The sequence below is a fragment of the Lissotriton vulgaris genome, chromosome 7 (assembly GCF_964263255.1).
Source record: "Lissotriton vulgaris chromosome 7, aLisVul1.2, whole genome shotgun sequence".
In the NCBI taxonomy this organism is placed as follows: domain Eukaryota; kingdom Metazoa; phylum Chordata; class Amphibia; order Caudata; family Salamandridae; genus Lissotriton; species Lissotriton vulgaris.
In genome coordinates this window covers 719,453,823-719,473,802 of record NC_141695.1, presented here as the reverse complement: position 1 = coordinate 719,473,802, position 19,980 = coordinate 719,453,823, and the positions used below count along the sequence as shown (strand labels likewise).

Below are 19,980 nucleotides of genomic sequence, written 5' to 3'. Positions count from 1 at the left end.
GAGTGAGGGTGAGGGTGAATGTGAGTGAGGGTGAGTGAGGGTGAGGATGAGGGGTTGAGGGTGAGTGAGGGGTTGAGGGTAAGTGAGGGTGAGGGGTTGAGGGTGAGTGAGGGTGAGTGAGGGTGAGTGAGGGTGAGGGTGAGTGAGGATGAGGGGTTGAGGGTGGGTGAGGGTGAGTGAGGTTGAGGGTGAGTGAGGTTGAGGGTGAGTGAGGGTGAGGGTGAGTGAGGGTGAGGGTGAGTGAGGGTGAGTGAGGGTGAGTGTGAGTGAGGGTGAGTGAGGGTGAGGATGAGGGGTTGAGGGTGAGGGGTTGAGGGTGAGTGAGGGTGAGGGGTTGAGGGTGAGTGAGGGTGAGGGTGAGTTAGGGTGAGGGGTTGAGGGTGGGTGAGGGTGAGTGAGGGTGAGGTGTTGAGGGTGAGTGAGGGTGAGTTAGAGTGAGGGTGAGTGAGGGGTTGAGGGTGAGGTGTTGAGGGTGAGTGAGGGTGAGGCATTGAGGGTGAGTGAGGGTGAGGTGTTGAGGGTGAGTGAGGGTGAGTGAGGGTGAGTGAGGGTGAGTGAGGGCGAGTGAGGGTGAGTGAGGGTGAGTGAGTGATGGTGTGGGTGAGGGGTTGAGGGTGAGTGAGGGTGAGGGGGTTGAGGGTGAGTGAGGGTGAGGGGTTGAGGGTGAGTGAGGGTGAGGGTGACTGAGGGTGAGGGATTGAGGGTGAGAGATTGAGGGTGAGGGGTTGAGGGTGAGTGAGGGTGAGTGAGGGTGAGGGGTTGAGGGTGAGTGAGGGTGAGGGGTTGAGGGTGAGTGAGGGTGAGTGAGGATGAGGGGTTGAGGGTGGGTGAGGGTGAGTGAGGTTGAGGGTGAGTGAGGGTGAGTGAGGGTGAGGGTGAGTGAGGGTGAGGGTGAGTGAGGGTGAGTGAGGGTGTGTGAGGGCGAGTGAGGGTGAGTGAGGGTGAGTGATGGTGTGGGTGAGGGGTTGAGGGTGAGTGAGGGTGAGGGAGGGTGAGGTATTGAGGGTGAGGGGTTGAGGTTGGGTGAGGGTGAGTGAGGGTGAGGTATTGAGGGTGAGGGGTTGAGGTTGAGTGAGGGTTAGGGTGAGGGGTTGAGGGTGAGTGAGGGTGAGGGGGTGAGGGTGAGTGAGGGTGAGGGTGAGTGAGGGTGAGGGGTTGAGGGTGGGTGAGGGTGAGTGAGGTTGAGGGTGAGTGAGGGTGAGTGAGGGTGAGGGTGAGTGTGAGTGAGTGTGAGTGAGGGTGAGTGAGGGTGAGTGAGGGTGAGGGTGAGTGTGAGTGAGGGTGAGTGAGGGTGAGGGGTTGAGGGTGAGTGAGGGTGAGGGGTTGAGGGTGAGTGAGGGTGAGTGAGGGTGAGGGGTTGAGGGTGAGTGAGGGTGAGGGTGAGTTAGGGTGAGGGGTTGAGGGTGGGTGAGGGTGAGTGAGGGTGAGGGGTTGAGGGTGAGTGAGGATGAGTGAGAGTGAGGGTGAGTGAGGGGTTGAGGGTGAGTGAGGGTGAGGGGTTGAGGGTGAGTGAGGGTGAGGGGTTGAGGGTGAGTGAGGGTGAGGGTAAGTGAGGGTGAGTGGTTGAGGGTGAGTGAGGGTGAGGGTGAGTGAGGGTGAGTGCGGGTGAGTGAGGGTGAGGGTGAGTGAGGGTGAGGGTGAGGTGTTGAGGGTGAGTGAGGGTGAGTGAGGGTGAGGGGTTGAGGGTGAGTGAGGGTGAGTGGTTGAGGGTGAGTGAGGGTGAATGAGGGTATGTATGTATGTATGTTGAGTTTGAGGGTGAGTGAGGGTGAGGTGTTGAGGGTGAGTGAGGGTGAGTGAGGGTGAGGGTGAGGTGTTGAGGGTGAGTGAGGGTGGGTGAGTGAGGGTGAGTGAGGGTGAGGGGTTGAGGGTGAGTGAGGGTGAGTGAGGGTGAGGGTGAGTGAGGGTGAGGGGGTGAGGGGTTGAGGGTGAGTGAGGGTGAGTGAGGGTGGGTGAGGGTGAGGGGTTGAGGGTGGGTGAGGGTGAGGGGTTGAGGGTGAGTGAGGGTGAGGTGTTGAGGGTGAGTGAGGGTGAGTGAGGGTGAGGGTGAGGTGTTGAGGGTGAGTGAGGGTGGGTGAGTGAGGGTGAGTGAGGGTGAGGGGTTGAGGGTGAGTGAGGGTGAGGGTGAGGGTGAGGGTGAGTGAGGGTGAGGGGTTGAGGGTGAGGGGCTGAGGGTGAGGGGTTGAGGGTGAGTGAGGGTGGGTGAGGGGTTGAGGGTGAGTGAGGGTGAGAGGTTGAGGGTGAGTGAGGGTGAGGGGTTGAGGGTGATAGAGGATGAGTGAGAGTGAGGGTGAGTGAGGGGTTGAGGGTGAGGGGTTGAGGGTGAGTGAGGGTGAGGGGTTGAGGGTGAGTGAGGGTGAGGGGTTGAGGGTGAGGGTGGGTGAGCGTGAGGGTGAGTGAGGTGTTGAGGGTGAGGAGTTGAGGGTGAGTGAGGGTGAGGGGTTGAGGGTGAGTGAGGGTGAGGGGTTGAGGGTGAGTGAGGGTGAGGGGTTGAGGGTGAGTGAGGGTGAGGTGTTGAGGGTGAGTGAGGGTGAGGGTGGGTGAGCGTGAGGGAGGGGTTGAGGGTGAGGTGTTGAGGGTGAGTGAGGGTGTGGGTGAGGGGTTGAGGGTGAGGGGTTGAGGGTGAGTGAGGGTGAGTGAGGGTGGGTGAGGGTGAGGGGTTGAGGGTGAGTGAGGGTGAGGTGTTGAGGGTGAGTGAGGGTGAGTGAGGGTGAGGGTGAGGTGTTGAGGGTGAGTGAGGGTGGGTGAGTGAGGGTGAGTGAGGGTGAGGGGTTGAGGGTGAGTGAGGGTGAGGGTGAGGGTGAGTGAGGGTGAGGGGTTGAGGGTGAGGGGCTGAGGGTGAGTGAGGGTGAGGGGTTGAGGGTGAGTGAGGGTGAGGGGTTGAGGGTGAGTGAGGGTGAGAGGTTGAGGGTGAGGGGTTGAGGGTGATAGAGGATGAGTGAGAGTGAGGGTGAGTGAGGGGTTGAGGGTGAGGGGTTGAGGGTGAGTGAGGGTGAGGGGTTGAGGGTGAGTGAGGGTGAGGTGTTGAGGGTGAGGGTGGGTGAGCGTGAGGGTGAGCGTGGGGGTGAGTGAGGTGTTGAGGGTGAGGAGTTGAGGGTGAGTGAGGGTGAGGGGTTGAGGGTGAGTGAGGGTGAGGGTGAGGTGTTGAGGGTGAGTGAGGGTGGGTGAGGGTGAGTGAGGGTGAGGGGTTGAGGGTGAGTGAGGGTGAGGGTGAGGGGTTGAGGGTGAGGGGCTGAGGGTGAGTGAGGGTGAGGGGTTGAGGGTGAGTGAGGGTGAGTGAGGGTGAGGGGTTGAGGGTGAGTGAGGGTGAGAGGTTGAGGGTGAGTGAGGGTGAGGGGTTGAGGGTGATAGAGGATGAGTGAGAGTGAGGGTGAGTGAGGGGTTGAGGGTGAGTGAGGGTGAGGGGTTGAGGGTGAGTGAGGGTGAGGTGTTGAGGGTGAGGGTGGGTAAGCGTGAGGGTGAGCGTGAGGGTGAGTGAGGTGTTGAGGGTGAGTGAGGGTGAGGGGTTGAGGGTGAGTGAGGGTGAGGGGTTGAGGGCGAGTGAGGGTGAGGGGTTGAGGGTGAGTGAGGGTGAGGTGTTGAGGGTGAGTGAGGGTGAGGGTGGGTGAGCGTGAGGGAGGGGTTGAGGGTGAGGTGTTGAGGGTGAGTGAGGGTGTGGGTGAGGGGTTGAGGGTGAGTGAGGGTGAGTGAGGGTGGGTGAGGGTGAGGGGTTGAGGGTGAGTGAGGGTGAGGTGTTGAGGGTGAGTGAGGGTGAGTGAGGGTGAGGGTGAGGGTGAGGTGTTGAGGGTGAGTGAGGGTGGGTGAGTGAGGGTGAGTGAGGGTGAGGGGTTGAGGGTGAGTGAGGGTGAGGGTGAGGGTGAGTGAGGGTGAGGGGTTGAGGGTGAGGGGCTGAGGGCGAGTGAGGGTGAGGGGTTGAGGGTGAGTGAGGGTGAGGGGTTGAGGGTGAGTGAGGGTGAGAGGTTGAGGGTGAGGGGTTGAGGGTGATAGAGGATGAGTGAGAGTGAGGGTGAGTGAGGGGTTGAGGGTGAGGGGTTGAGGGTGAGTGAGGGTGAGGGGTTGAGGGTGAGTGAGGGTGAGGTGTTGAGGGTGAGGGTGGGTGAGCGTGAGGGTGAGCGTGGGGGTGAGTGAGGTGTTGAGGGTGAGGAGTTGAGGGTGAGTGAGGGTGAGGGGTTGAGGGTGAGGGGTTGAGGGTGAGTGAGGGTGAGGGTGAGGGTGAGGGGTTGAGGGTGAGTGAGGGTGAGGGGTTGAGGGTGAGTGAGGGTGAGGTGTTGAGGGTGAGTGAGGGTGAGGGTGGGTGAGCTTGAGGGAGGGGTTGAGGGTGAGGTGTTGAGGGTGAGTGAGGGTGTGGGTGAGGGGTTGAGGGTGAGTGAGGGTGAGGGGTTGAGGGTGAGTGAGGGTGTGACCATATCCATTCCAGACACTGATAATTAATTGGCGACAAAAGTTATTATTTGACGTGGCATATCTTAATTGCTAGGTTTTTTAATTACTAGTTGATGTTTAATTTTTGTAATCATTTTTTTAAGTATGCACCTCTTAAAAAATAAATAAAAATATTGCTTGTTATGTATTTCCATTTGTAGACCTAGAATAGTTATGGTGCATTGTATGTAGCTTTAAAAAATAAAAATGTAGACTGCTCAATGTATTTCCGTGAATAGATGCAGGTTGCCTCTTTCTGTCAAATAATATCCCTTGTTCAACTTACTATAGTGGCGCGGCATACTATGAAGCAGAGGAGGACTGACTGTCAGAGCCTTGCTCTTTCCTCTCTTGCCAACAGGGCTACTCCAGAATAAGACCACGAAAACCATAATTTGTGAAACATGGCCATTTGACTCGCAGCCCGGTCAGTGGAGGGGCTCCGCTTTCTGATCCGTAGAGGCTGATGCGCAGTCACTTTCTTGAAGAGGAAATGGGGAATAAAAACTTTACTTTTGCAGTGATGTCGATGAACCTGGCTTGATGTCACACTGCTGCATTGTGCTGATTTTCTAAGTAAAAACATGCATAGTGAGGAGCACTAATACGGGTTTGAGATGGTGGAAGAGCTGCTTATCTCTTATGGAGATAGATTATCTGGGGGGAGGAAGGGCTCCTAATGGGAAGTGTAGACGGGGAGAAATTGAGAAAAAAAAGCTGAGCAGGGAGGGTGTTATTGCGGCTATCTGTTTGCCCGAGGGGAGGAGAAATGCAGGCCTGAGGCAGAGCACACGCTGAGAAGCTTGTGGGAGGGGGGCTGGGCTGCCTTTGATCTGGTAATGCGAGGCAGGCAGGCAGGGGGCTGGTGGCATTGTGCACGCGCTTTTTAGGGCTTGCGCTTGCGCAATGACCTAAAAAGCACATGCACTTGAAGAAATCGCCAGTGGTGGATCAACACTGGATAAGCCGTAATAGAGCTTCGCCAGCGATGCGCAGAAGCGCATCAGCAGGCGAGCCCTAAAAAATAGTGAATCAAATTTTTCGAAAGGTTTAGGTACAGTGCATGGAAAGACATACGATAGTTTATAGCAGAGAGGCAGACAGAGATGTATGCAAGGATGAAAGATTTATTCAGTATAAAAAAATATGAGAAATTAAAGGAGTTGATAATGCCTGTAAGAGGAGAGGTAGATGGGAGAAGAAAAGAGGGCCACAGATAAATTGTCGGAGTGCACTATAAAGAAGTGGAAAGGACAGCAAAAAAGAGTTTAGCCCTAAGTAGTGTGCAAATATGACTCTATAAGTGACATACGGGGACAGCCCTGGAAGAATAAGTAAAAATGAAAGGAAACGGAAGGAAGAGAAACCAGACAACAGAGGATTTAGAAAAGAAGTAGAGCCAAGGAATCACTGTATTTCTTTCTAGATAGGTTTGCACTAAACAAGAATCGCCACTACATTGAAATGTGATACAAACATAACATGGTGAGGGAGCAGATATCCGGATGGAACAGATCAACTTTTGAAGTAAAAAAGTTGAAAGGAGGGTGCGAGTAAGAAAAGGGGAATGCATAGGGAGCAATAGTTAAGAGATGCATGAAGATAGAGTAGAGACACCTCGACTGAATGCTTTTGCAAAATAATTCTATGTAAGAAAAGAGAGCAGAGTCATAAAGGAACATAAAGATGAAAGATGAGCTTTGTTACATCAAGACTGAAAAAAAAGATTGAGTGTGTGACCACAGCTGCTTGACTTTGTGTAGGAGTGCACGCTAAGAGCAAAGAGATCGTATTAACCAAGGTAAAGAGAGGAAACCAGCAGGGCCAGTGAAGGAGGACATGCACACCGAAGATCACAACGGACAGACTGGGCTTGATAGTCAGTGGAGGCACAAAATGGAGGAAGAACTACAAACTGCAAAGACAGGAGAGAGTGATCATAGGATGGAAGAGAGGGCGTGAAAACACGGACGGGGAAGGCGAAGGATAGAAGACAATTTTAAGAGACAAGCCAGAGGTTCGAGAGGACGGAGAGGGGTTTAGGATAGAAATGGAATGGAGCATGAATAGAATGAAAGTGAAGACAAGTCCCCAAGTACGAAAAGTGGGGAAGGAACAGAGGAGAGTAATCCAAGCCAGCTGTTGCTGTTAAATGGCAAAAGAAGAATAAAGAAAATCGAAGCGCCTTGAGACCCTCCGGAAGCGCCTTGAGACCCTCCGGAAGCGCCTTGAGACCCTCCGGGTGAGTAGTGCGCTATATAAATGTTTTGATTGATTGATTGAAATATGGATGCACGGATAAATGAGGTGAGTATAAGAAAAAGAGGAGCAAGAAGTACTGTCAGAAAAAACTCAGCCTTTTTTAATGGAGGAATCCAAGATTCAGACGATGAGAATTAGGTCAGATGTGGATTTTTTACAAAGTGAACGTGAATTTCAGAGGCTGATGGGGATGGTCAGTGGAAGCGGAGAAGAGACTAGAGGCTATAAGAGGATGGGTAAGACTGGAGTTCGGGGTCCCAAGAGAGTAAAGGAGGCAAGTGAGAAGAAATGAGTCAGGACAGTTGGAAATATGAAGTGAATAAATTGCACAACTAAAATCCAAGCAAACATGGCAACAACAAATAGAAAGCAAAATAAACATTTAAATGCGCTACCAGCCCGAACAGAGCAAACAGTGGGTGCCCTAAGTGCGCTGTCCTGTACTCAAGGAACCCAGGACAAGAGGCATCTACAGAGAACTGAGTATATAGGTGACAGGATGGAGCCAACAAGACACCGCAGGTGGGGAAGTGGACAGGAACTATTGTAATCTAACTTGATGCGCAGACCTCTGCAGGCTTGAGGTGGCTACGGTACAAGCTCAACATGCAAAGGACGTATTCATCACCATCCAGTGTCACATATCTCTTTTAGCCCCTCCATGACCTGTAAACTAAGCGCACCTCTCTTAAACTCTGAGACGTGCTCATCAAAGTAAAAAGTCAAGCAAAGGAATGGAAGAGAAGAGGTTTTCTGTAACTTTCTATGGAAGCAGAGGAACTTCTCACTTTCTACCTAAATTAACGTTTCTAAATCACATGTGGATTTTCTGTAAGTCAAGACCAAAATCGACCTCGCCTGTAAATCAATAAGGACGTTGCGAATAAGTGCCCACATCACACACAGCGAGAGCCCACAACACCCAAGACTCAAAAAACGTACTGACATATCATAAACAAAATAATGCTTACCACGGAAAATGGGATGAAAATAACCACTGTGGCCCAGATGCCATTTCCCTGCACAAGAAACAGGTTACAATTAATGAAATGCAATGAAAATTTACAAACTCAATGAAAAATCCAATAGTATGAAAACAGAAAAAGTACACAGGGAGCTGATGTGTTAAAACAACGTGTCACAAACAAACCAGCATAATAACAACCCCCAGCCCATGAAAGCAAACCAAAATGCATCCCAAATTGACTTACTTTTATAGCACTCTTCAGCTACCTGAGAGAAGAGCATCCTCTAGTGCAAGACAACTATAAAATAGTGAAAGCATGATGTAGTTAGGAACAGTAACAACAACAGAGATGTTCCTGAAGGAATTATTTCATATCCTTTAACAATTTATGAGAATGTCATAAAAATGAACATCATTCAATAAACAACCGGAGATTGTATTTATATAGTCATTGAGTTTATATCATCAGTAAATAAATTATTCAGTCAGCATAGGCAAAATCAATATGACAATTCATGAATGGCAACCAGAACAGAAAACTGCTATTTCAATTTTTTCATGAGCAGTGATGATAGACACTTTTGCGTTTTGTATGGACAATATATACAATTTATGCCATATATACATCAGTTACCAACTATATACATTTATTTACAATACATAGTCAGATGATATCCGCAAAAAAGTGTCAGTGCGTCGATGTTTCGGTCTCAGACTTCATGACTAAACGAGCCCATCCTCAGGACCAATGTTGCACCATGAATCTACAGTGAAACAATATATAATCAATAATCTCCAAATTGTGTGACGTGTACCGTCTGCCGGCCACGATTGAGAGTGTGGACCTGTCTTCGGTTAATATCAGATTCAGGAGGTAAGCGTTTTTTTGGGTCCACATACTGTAGAGAAAGAGGTAGTCAGAGTGGTGTGGACATTTCCTTACCGATATTTTGGTTTATGTTTATATAGGACTGATTCTTTGTGGCTTATCACTTGTAAGTACTTTTAGAAGAGCTGAAATCTCTTTCATTTCATTAGATGTGGACACTTGGTTTAGAGATAACTGACCTGCACTACCCCTGACCTGTACCTTATTGTTTCTGTAGTGCATGGCTATGCATTTGTATATATTTGTATATTTTTGTATATATGTAGATAGACACTGTACATAATTCCCACTCCTTAGACACTATAACTGGTGGGGGCAGACGGTACACATACTTTGTCCATACAAAACGCAAAAGTGTCTATCATCACTGCTCATGAAAACATTGAAATAGCAGTTTTCTGTTCTGGTTGCCATTCATGAATTGTCATATTGATTTTGCCTATGCTGACTGAATAATTTATTTACTGATGATATAAACTCAATGACTATATAAATACAATCTCCGGTTGTTTATTGAATGATGTTCATTTTTATGACATTCTCATAAATTGTTAAAGGATATGAAATAATTCCTTCAGGAACTTCTCTGTTGTTGTATTGAACATACCCAGTTCCGGGGGAATATTGGGTTGCCCTTTCTTATGGATAGTAGTTAGGAACAGGGCACAAGTCAGGGATCCACGGGGGTACACGGCGTCCACCCACTATTTTCACAGGGAGGACGCCACGCCGCCCACCCTGCAAGCAGCTGGGGCCCACTGAAATATGATGATCTTGTCCTGATATAATTTCCAGGCACCGGGACCCACTCAGCAGCGCCTGCACGCGGTCCACTTTCTTTCAGAGCAGCAATGTGCAGGCAGAGAGGGGACCTCCGTATTTCAGACACCAGTTGAGCCCATTACAAAAGCAGAATTTAAGGGGCCACCAGGCCTCCTTTTATTCCACTATCCTGGCTGCGAGTTATTTGAGCGGTCTCACCTAGAAGCAAGGAAGGGGAAGCAAAGGCTCACAGCTTATTCCTTCACAAATACTTGAGAGGAGTGCTTTTTACTTTCTTCAATAACTGTACATAAGGGATATTTGCATGCACTGTAAGACTGTCAAATTTGCTGGTCCGTCCCAGAATCTACACAAATAACGTTGTTTAAATACCATTACTTTATTTTTTATAGCCTTAAGATATTTTAAAAATGTCGACTTTGAAACCTATTAAGCAGAATAATTTTATTGCCACATTTCTCCATGTTGCCAATTTCTTTGTGGCAGAGTTTTTACAAAAAATAAATGTATAAATCGAGACTCACACTATGCATCGGAGATGTGTCTCTTTTTTGGCACAATCCAGGTGCAAAATCTCATTTGTTAAAATCTCATAATGAACTCAAAGGTATTCATGACAGACCTGCGAAACATATGTGAGGTGTTACGATCTGATGTCACTTCCTGTGAGGTCATGGGTTGTGAAGTCACTTTCTGTGAAACAGCGACATGATGTTGACTTTGATGTCATGCGCCATGATGTTATTTGCTACTTGCATGCTGCCTAACTTGGTTAGCCCCGCCACTTCTGTTTTTTAGGACTTGTGCCGTGGAGAGTAGCCTGCTTGTCCTTCCTCGAAGTCCTAGCCCTGACTGCCTCGCCTCTTAGATCATTACCTACTGACCAGCTGGATGCTTTAAACAAAACTCGAGATGCGAGGACAGAGGGTGGTTTATTGTGACTGGGATTTGGAAAGAAAACGAACATAGGCGTTAGTACACCCAGTGAATTTATGTTAATCTTGCACACTTCTTTCTCCTTTCCAGCCTGTAATGACGGGCAGCAAAGTGCCTCATAACTCTGGGAAGCCGATTTCTAAGAAATGTATAGAGTCTATAAACAAACTGAGCATGAACTCAGCCTCCTGGGTGTAATGTCCGTGCTTGCTGAATGTGTAAGCAGAAGCTCACTAGACTGCCTTGGTAGAAAGATAGAAGGGCCTATGCCTCTTAAAATCAGATAAATCTGCCTCAGCTGTTACAGAGAGAGCTCGCACTTCTCCAGAAAGAGAAACAAACTCCCTCGGTGAAGTAGGATTGAGAAGTGCAGTCCTGCAGTGTGTTACAGTGGCGAGAGCCACCAGTGAAGCTTTGACTGCTCCTCTGGCATCCGGGATGTGCAGAATATGGAAACATGTTGTTGCGAAAACAACCTGAGGAGAGGCCTCTCATGACTGATCATGACATTTCCTTAATAGCTTGATTTCCCAAAGAATTTGCAGTGTGCTCACTACATGTTCTGCTAAAGCAACAACGACTAAAAAAGCTGTCTTACAAAAATCAGTTCTAGGTCAAAGACAAGTTGGAATGAGTTCAAAGCACACTTTTATTCTAAGCAATGTCCTTTCGGGTCATCGCAATTTCCAATCTTAGTGCTCCCTGGTGTAGCAGAATAGACTTTTTTAAATTCCAGTCTTACAAGTGAGCTGCAGGTACCGAGGTCATACATTTAGATGGACACCTGAACCCACATTTACACGAGGTTTCCCCAGTTCGTTTTCCAGCTGCTTTTCTTTGGTAATAATGAAAACATGAGAATTTAGTGCCATTACCGGCAACTTCTCCCACCCCCAGTCTGAGCATGCAAGAATGAATAAATACACAAGACAACTTTGTTATGGGAAAATATTACTGCAGGTTTATTCCATACAAGAGTATGCAATATGTGGGTTATCTTACGGGCGATCCAAGGCGGGCAGTTGTGCCAACCTATACTACCCCGCCGCCTGATGAGCCAGCACGCACTGTGGGACGACACCCAGACTGTGCTATACCTTTGGTGATACTCTTCCGGATCACGTGACACATTGGTCTCTTCTACTCATGCCCTTTTCAGGGCAGAGCGTAGCAAGGCAAACCCCCGGTTGGTAAGGCCCCCAACCGCACGAAGAACTAACGGGGCGCCGTCGTGGTTTTCCAGGAACCTGCCCTGAGGCTCCTGGTCTTTGGCTCTGGCACCCCTACTGTGCCACGCAGAGGTATCCTTACTGTACCAGTCTGCCACAGAGGTCCCCTTAGTGTACCAGTCTGCTTCCAGATCGCCCTGTAACTCCGCCACAGCTCTGGAGGAGGCCCCTGTCGCCATCAGAGCCCTCCACCAAGACAGCTCCTTTCTGACCTGCAACCTGCTTTCTAGGGCCTCAAGCATGTCCAGTGTAAAGTGTCCATGCCCCCCTGTGACAGAGGCACCCCATGTTTGTCAGCCTAACCTAGGCGTAATCCTGAATGGCAATGGTGACAATGGACCCCATCTTTAGCAACGTAGCCTTTAACATTAGACTGGGTCAACTTGTGTCTGATGAAACCCTGGTCCAACTGGTCTGCGAACTTAGGCCATGAGCAGTGCCATCTTACTGGGATGTTCTACGGCCTCCTCTGACTTAGCTGCCGTGCCACCTCTGCAGGTGAGCAACTCAGACCACCAGAGCTCACATTGACCCATGTAGTTGCTGCTCTCACCAAAACAGCACATTTCACACATGCCTCACATGACTCCTCCCCATGCCAACTCTGGGCGGAACGAATTCAGACACTATGGCACACTTAGCCCCCTCTCTGCTGCTCTCACCCAGCTGCCGCCCTTCTAGCACCGTGTGTGCCTGGACACCTGTGTCTCCCATCTCTGGGACATCAGCCCACTTGTTAGGAGACTGCTCCTTCACCCGCCGGCCTGGTTTGGTTATTCGGGCAAGAAGGGTTATACTTAACATTTGCACAGTCCCTTTGCTCGCAATGGTGACAATTGACCACATCTTCGGAAAAGTAGCCTTTAACATTAGCCTGAATTAGCTTGTGTCTGATGAAGCCCAGGCCCATCTGGTCTTTGAACCTAGGCCATGAACTGTTCCCTCTTACAGGGATGTTCAACAGCCTCCTCTGACTTAGCTCTGTGACGCCTCTGCGGGGGATCATCTCAGACCACCAGAGCCCACATTGACCCATGAAGTTGCTGATCTCACCAAAACAGCACATTTCACACATGTGACCGCTCATTTCCAGGCCTCCTGCAAATCTAAGGGAAGAGATCCCTCCCTACTGGTGGTAGATGAACCCCATCTATATCACAATAGCCCTTGACTTTAGCCTGGATCATCTAGTGTCTGATGACCAAAGAATCTTCTGGCCTGTGAACTCGAGGGGAACATTATGTGCAAATACCTACCCTTTCCTGAATATTGAGCATGGCACCTGGTTTAAATACCCTGTCGCCTTTTTGCTCTAACGCAGTGTTTGCCAAACTTTCCTGCACCGCAGCACAGTTGTAGATGACAACTACCACAAACTTCCTGCTGCCCTTGCTAGAGCGTGGGTGAATATGTCTTAACTGAAGTGAACTGTAACCTGCCCTTGTTTGCAGAGGGCACATTTTAGCTGCATCGACCAGCTATAGCAAGACGAGACGAGCTCCACTCCCACACAACTAAAATTAAACATAGTCCATGAGGGGCCTCAGCATTGACTACGCAGCACATCTCTTTGCGTTGTAACTGCCCAGAGTAAAGGTAAATTGTACTTTCTCACCATTGGGCTGGGGCTGGCGAACAGAGGCAGCCAGGAGGTGCGGGGGAGAATTATATGCCTTCCCCCACCTGTGTAAAATATAAACAAGGACCCAACTGGTGTTATTCTTTAGACAATTAAATTGGTATGCAGAAAGCATTACATGAACGGAAATAAGGAGACTCAAATTGGTTTAGGAATGTGCGTTAAGCATCATATAATTGAAAAGAAAAAGGAAAAGGAGAAAAAACTATCGTAGCAGCACTGTACAAATTATATGGCAAACCCAAATTGGACTTGGTGCATGGTATGTGACGGTGACATACGGATAGCGACACAAGTGACAATTGTGATCGGCTGGAACGGCGAGTGAAGTGCAAGTGTGCAAATATACACAATGAATCAGGACGACGACAAGGCTCATATAACAATACAGAGGTATTCTGTTTTGAATGAACAATTAATTTGAGCCAGAACTGGAGATGCACCATTTAATGAGCTGAGGAGTCGACGATGTTTTGATCCTTGTGATTCAGGATCATCTTCAGGACGGGGTTGCGTGAGGAGACCGGTACTGTACAGGGAAGGAAAGAGGGTGTTGAAGAGGGGGAGGAACGGAAAGGGGGAAGAGGCGGCATGGCAGGGAATAGTGCGTGGGGCGAGCGCAAGTAGGAGGGATGGCGGTGGGGCGGTGGCCAGCGGGAGCGTGTGGCAGGGCGGTGGGGGGGATCCTAAGACTTCACTGTCAAGTTGCCAGAGACCAAGCACCTGCATACCAATTTAATTGTCTAAAGAATAATACCAGTTGGGTCCTTGTTTATATTTTTCACATATTCTACCCTGCCCTTAACCTGGTATAAGGGTCATGCTCCTGTAGCTATTTACAAAATCCCCCCCCCCCACTTGGCGCCTCCTCTTGTGACAGCTATTAAATTGTTACCACTCATTACCACAAACTCCCTATCAGCTTGCCCTACCCCCGGCCAAAGAAATGAACAGAGTTCTGTTAACTCCTCCAAGGGGCGTTGTGTGAGCGCTCAAAATGTAGCTGTCCGCGGCCCACGCAGTGGGCAATCCTAAAAGGGCGGCCCCCTTAGTGCTAATTAGCCACAATCATCCCCCTCTAGTTGTGGGACTCAGGGATGAGTCCCTCTGCACGGGGTGCTAGACGCGTCACTTCCGGAGCTTGGAGGGTCGGGGAAAGGTACTTATATCTCCCCCTGCCTTTCTAGCGCCCTCTTTGCGCCGGACACAACATCTATAGGTCGGTTCTTGGTTCCTTGTTGTTTCTGTGGTTGGAGTCAGTGTTGGTGGCTTTCTTGTGGTGAGTCTGGGTCTGAGGGACAGTTTCTCTCTCCCCCTGAGGCTGTATGGTGAGGCTGGACGCCCCTGCCTCCGCCAGGAGTTGTAATTGGCGATCACTGCTACCCCCCACCTCACCATTTTTAAATCGAGGACACCCGGGGTGTGGGGGGTGGGGCAGTCAGTTTGGTCCCGGCACGATCTTTTGGGGCTAGATGCACCTGCTCCCAGGCGTTGCAATTGTGCGCTCACTGTGTGGCGCGATCTGACCTGTTGGTTGGTGGGATCTGGTTGCTGGGGCAGGAGATTGGTCTCCCGCCAGCGAAACATTTTGTTAGGCGGGGGTCCCGACTTGCGTGGCAGATGGGCTTGTCTTGGGGATTTGACCGTAGGAATCGGGCAGAGCAGTGAAGCGCAGGTTCAATTTGCTCGGGGATGTAGCCTGGATGCCGACCCGGCGTCCATGTTTGAATAGATTGATTATAATTTGGCAATAGAGAACCTCGTTTGGTTTGGCGCTTGTGCTCGGCCATAGCGGTGTTTATTGCTGCCTCTTCTCCTCCGTTACTGTGAGGTTGTTAGGAGGGAGTGCTCATCCATCGTTTGGGTGAGGTAGCCTGGATGCGCTGTGCCCGGTGTCCACCTCTAGTAATTGATGAATTGAAAGAGTTGCTTTGGTTAGGTGCTTGCGCTCGGCCATAATAACTGTGTTTATTGCTGCATCTACTCCGCCGTTGCTTTGAGGTTGTAAGCAGGGAGTGCTCCTTCATTGAAGTTAGCCTGGATGCTCCCTGCCGGGTATCCACCATGTTATTTGCTGCCTCTGCTCCTCTGTTGGCACGAGGAGATAAGCAGGAAGTGCGTCCTCTCCCGGTCTTGGGGCAGCAGTTCGCTGGACGACCCGTCGGCACAGAGTTTTCGACTTGGGCTTTGGAACCGTGCCTTGGGTGAGGGCCAGAGGTTTTATTGGGAGGCAGGCTGGACCCCCGCAGTGACTCCGCCAGGGAGAGAGCCCCGCTCGTCATCTAGCTAATTTTCCCCTGTAACGGAGCAATTATTTCGGTGTGACATGATAAAAAGTAAGCTGCCGACTGTGGTTCTGCGGACCCGGCTTTGTTTATCATTCAGGCAGTTTGGTGGCCCGTTGGCACGCTATGCGGGCATTCGGTGTGTTGGGCCTATCGGTCTTGCCCTGGTCATTTTGGGGCATGCCTGGCTCGGTGTTGCATGGGTGAACGGAGAGCGGCGCGGTCCACGAGCTATAGCTCCAGATTATGGTTTGTGCCTTTTAGGGCCCGGGCATCGTAGCGCTTAGATTTTAGTGCGGACATCCTTGCTCGCAGGCAGCGGGATTCATTGGGATTGGTCCAGGCAGCTTTTCCAACATGCCTTCAACAAAGCCACGACTGGGGCTTAGCTCTCTTAGGTAGCCAACAAGCAGTTGCAAAGCCAATTGTACTGGCTTGTGGGGGTAGTGTTGGGGGCTGGTGCCGGTTGGAGCTTCAATTCTGGAAACATCCTTAACAACGCACTCAGAACACCGCAATGCTGTTACATCGCGGTCGTTACAACGACCGCGATGTAACCACGCTATGCCATTACAACGCAAGTCTTTACATCAACTTGCGCTAGATGGCGTGCTAACATTAAAAATAGTGTAGTTTACTATCCCAACACCTTCCCTACTGATAAGTGGACTGGAGTTGGAATAGTAAATTACACTTTTCTAATGTTAGCACGCCACCAGGCGCAAGTCGATGTAAAGACTTGCGCTGTAAAGGCATAGCGTGGTAACATCGCAGTCGTTGTAACGAATGCGATGTAACAGCACGCGTTGTAATAAAACGCGTTGTAACATCATACAACCCTTCAATTCAGTCTTACCAGGTCAAAATGGTTGCGTGTCTGGCCCTACGGTTACAGGTTCTGATCCTGGTGGGTTTCCTCAGCCTTTCACCCTTCTGAGGTCGAAAATGGGTCCATTGGGTTGGTTAACAAACTTCTGTTATCAATATTTTATGCGACAAAGCCATAATGAGGGAGGGGCTGGGCGGACTGGCACTGACAGTCCAGCTTCTGTCCCGTGAGGAAAAGTGTTGTGAGTTCGGTGGCGCTGATAGTCGTTGTTAATTGGGGACTGTGAATCCCTAGACAGTGTGTTTCCTTTGCCTGTCCGAATCACACTTATACCTCCAGAACGAGTTAAAATACACAATGCTCCCCGCTGCCCCTCTCCGTGCATGGTGAGGAGAGGAGGGGGGTTGAGCCCACTTTGGCGGTCAGCCCTAGTGACACGATATCACGACTAAGGGTTCGACGCTTTGGCTTGGTAAAAGTTAGCTCCCTTCCCACAGCGCTGTTTAGTGGTGGGCCAGCAGGCTTCCGAGAAGCGTGCACCGGGTCGCCGCGGCTTACCCTGTTGCCACTGCTGCTGCTGTTGTGTCGAGCGCATAAATCCTCTGCGGCGGGGAGTGACCTGCACGTAGTGACTCTTCTCCCTTGGTCGCCGTTTTATGCGTCAGGGCTAGGAGCTGCAGACTTGGGTGCTAGAGAGCCGGGATCGAGTCTCGCATGGCTCAACACCGAGTGTTCCTGGGCAAATCAGCGTGTTGCAGCCTGCCACTCCTAGATGCCTACACGTCCAGAGTTTGGGTCCCGCATTTTCTTTCCAGCCCACTTTTGCGTTGTGCCCACGGCAGTTGAAATGAGTCGTGCTTTATGTTTGGAGGCAGGTGAGGCTTCACCGATGATCTCAGCTGGGAGAGTGAGTGCCGGCGGGTTCACAAGCTCATTATTTTTGGTGGTCACCCTGGTTGTGATAACACAGTTGTTTTCGATGAATTGGGCTTGGAAAGGTTTGGCGTCTTAGCTACAGAGGGGGCAAGTGCAGGCAGGGTGCGATGTTGGTGTGCCTAGCTTTACCATTTTCGGGCTTTGAGCACCAAGGTTTGTTGACTCCTGCATCGTGGGGCACACGGTTCACTGGTATCGAGCTGCGTGGTGCCGGTGAAAATCGCCAGGTCAAGGATAGACGCAGCTTCCTTTAAGACCTTCTAAATCATTGGAAAAGGGCAGTTAGCTGAAAGCACCATGGTTCAATAAAATAGCTAACCCGGTGTGGGGCAAATGCAAACACGAGTCAGTTTTGAATCCAACGCAGGGATAGTGCACCGCCATTCCGTTTTCAGAATGGCCACCGCTTTCTGGTTCGGCACATGGCACAGTCCCACCTGTTCAGAATCGTAGCATTTTCAGTATGCTACTTCACTGAATCCATATTGGGGCTTAGTTAGCTTAAGCATCCAACAAGCGTTGAAAAAGCCAATAGTACTGGTTTGTATGTGTAGTGTCAACTTTGTAGTACTTAACTGGTCAATATTTTTACAAGGCCATAGTTTCTGCTTATTTACCATAGGCGACCAATAACCATTGTCAAAATCAATAGTCCTCGCTTGCTACAACCCCGGAAGTTTGGGGTAAATTGGCGAGTTAGCTGTGCCAGGTGTGGTTGGTAGGTTGTGTCACACGGTTTTGGCATGAGCAAGGCCTGTCCTGTCCTGTTGCCTGGGGTCAGTGAAGTTGGTGACGAGCGCCCCCAGCAGTCTTGTTTTGCGAATGCAGGGGGACCATAATGGCAATTTCGCAGTTCTTGTGGTGTGGGAACCTTGTTTGGGGTTGGTGGTCAGTTGGGCTAAGGACTGGTCAGTGCGACTTTCGGCGCTCAGGTCTGTGAGAGCAATAACTTTGGGTGCTATTGTTTTGAGGGAAGGGTGTTCTGAGCACGGAGACTCAGACCAGTCCCATCCCCTTTGCTTGATCAGTGACATCCGCACCCTCCTTCACCTGGGATTATTTCAGGAATGCTTCATAAGGTTCAAAACTTGTGGTGTGCTTTCGGCTTTGCTGCCATATTGGCTCGTCACCCCCTTTTGGGCAGTTCCAGTGGTTGTGTACTGGCAATTTGGTTGGAGGCAGAGTAATACCGGTTGGGTAGCAATTTTGCGCAATGCCAGCACTTCCCAGTAAGTGGATTGGCGGGGAGGTTTGCTCCGCACCATGAATGGAAAGCAACGCACTGGCTTAGCCTTGTATACTTCTCAGCCACTTGGTGGGAGACGGGCAAGCCATAGAGTGGTGTCGCCGCACTGGGCGCGGACTTCGGGCCCAATGGTTAGGAGCCATTGCTGCCTCGAAGGACCAGAGGTTTTGCCTATTGGTAACTTTGACTCAAGGAGGATGTCGCAGTGGACTTACATGCCTGCCAAATAAGTGTACAATGGGTCACTCTGCTGGTCTGGGTGGTCCTTTATGGCAGCGTAGAAGCTAAAATCTATAGGTCCAACATAGAACAATGATTTAATGTTTGTCATCATGAGCGATATTGTAACCACTAAGAATAGATTAGAGGGTGATACAATTTCCCCTGTTCTTCAGAGGGTGTGTTAATAGGGTAGGATGATCCAATGCCAATGGGCAGCACCCAGCTCAACTCATCAGGCAATATCCACCTGTACCTCCTCAGCTTTCCAGCGCAGACAATTATTAATTATTACGGATGTAGCGCTGCACGCGTGGTCACTCCTGGATATAGGGATAAAGCATTAGTTCCCTGTTTAGAAGGCAGACACTGGTCTAGTGGCCACAGACCAAGCCACTGAATGTAGGGGTGGGTGTATGGTCACAGGTTCAGATCCCAGCAGGCCCACTCAGCCTTTCATACTTCGGGTGTGTAGCACAAGATGAATGGGTTCACTTGAATGTGAGCCCCCCCCCTCTTTTGGACGCCTGGTCTTAGCAGTTCAGAGCACACCTCAGAGGGCAAGGACAAGGCCATGGCCACTGATGGAATATGTTTAATTTTAGTTGTGTGGGATCAAGGCTGGCAATCTCATTGCAATTGCAGTCAGAATCGGTGTTTGTAAAGGAAATTTGTGAATGTTCTGGGTCACTCAGCAGCGTGGAAAGCGAGAGATTTAGCGCTATTTCCATAAGCCTGAAGTGTGGCGCAAGCAACTTGTTTTACACAGCCAAATCCAGGGACTCCGGGGCAGATATAATAGACATACAGTCACAGAAACCAGAGTGACACCATTCATTTTTTCGCCATAGTTTATCAACTAAACTGCCTACGCAAAGGTCTGGTCGAAGCAGCAGAGTAGGTGCACTCTGTAAACAAGGGCATGTCACAGGTTGCTGCAGTTATGCTAATATCACGGCCCTATAGCCATAGCAGCCAAGCGGGTTGTGGAAGTTGTCATCTAACAAGTGGGCTGCAGTTCAATAAGTTGGGGAACACTGGTTTAGAGCACATATAGGCTACAAGGTATTATAGAACATTAGACATTCCCAGAACTCAAGGAAGGAAAGGTATTTGTACATTTGTTCCCCTCCTGTTCCCACTGACTTGTCAGCTCCCTGTTTTACATTAGCAGAAGTTTTGGGAGTGCAAGACTTCACCTAGGGTAGTGACTGGCTTAACTTTGATATCTAGTTCAAAATGTTTCACATTTACAGAACGTGTGAAAGTTTCAATTGACTGTGCATAGTTTATTCATATGCACAGTATCATATTCATTTAAAATAATCGCTGTATTGA

General features: G+C 49.9%; 1 protein-coding gene across 8 annotated transcripts in view; it reads right to left on the bottom strand.

Annotated features, from left to right (window-relative positions):
• The window catches only part of ARSG (arylsulfatase G), a 2,325,381-nt gene that overhangs the window by 950,095 nt on the left and 1,355,306 nt on the right, over nt 1–19,980 (bottom strand). For all 8 annotated transcript variants that reach the window (XM_086930959.1, XM_086930958.1, XM_086930961.1 and 5 more), the window contains one exon: nt 7,656–7,703. In XM_086930959.1, the coding sequence (XP_086787085.1) occupies nt 7,656–7,703 (48 nt within the window). The remainder of the gene's footprint in view (nt 1–7,655; nt 7,704–19,980) is intronic.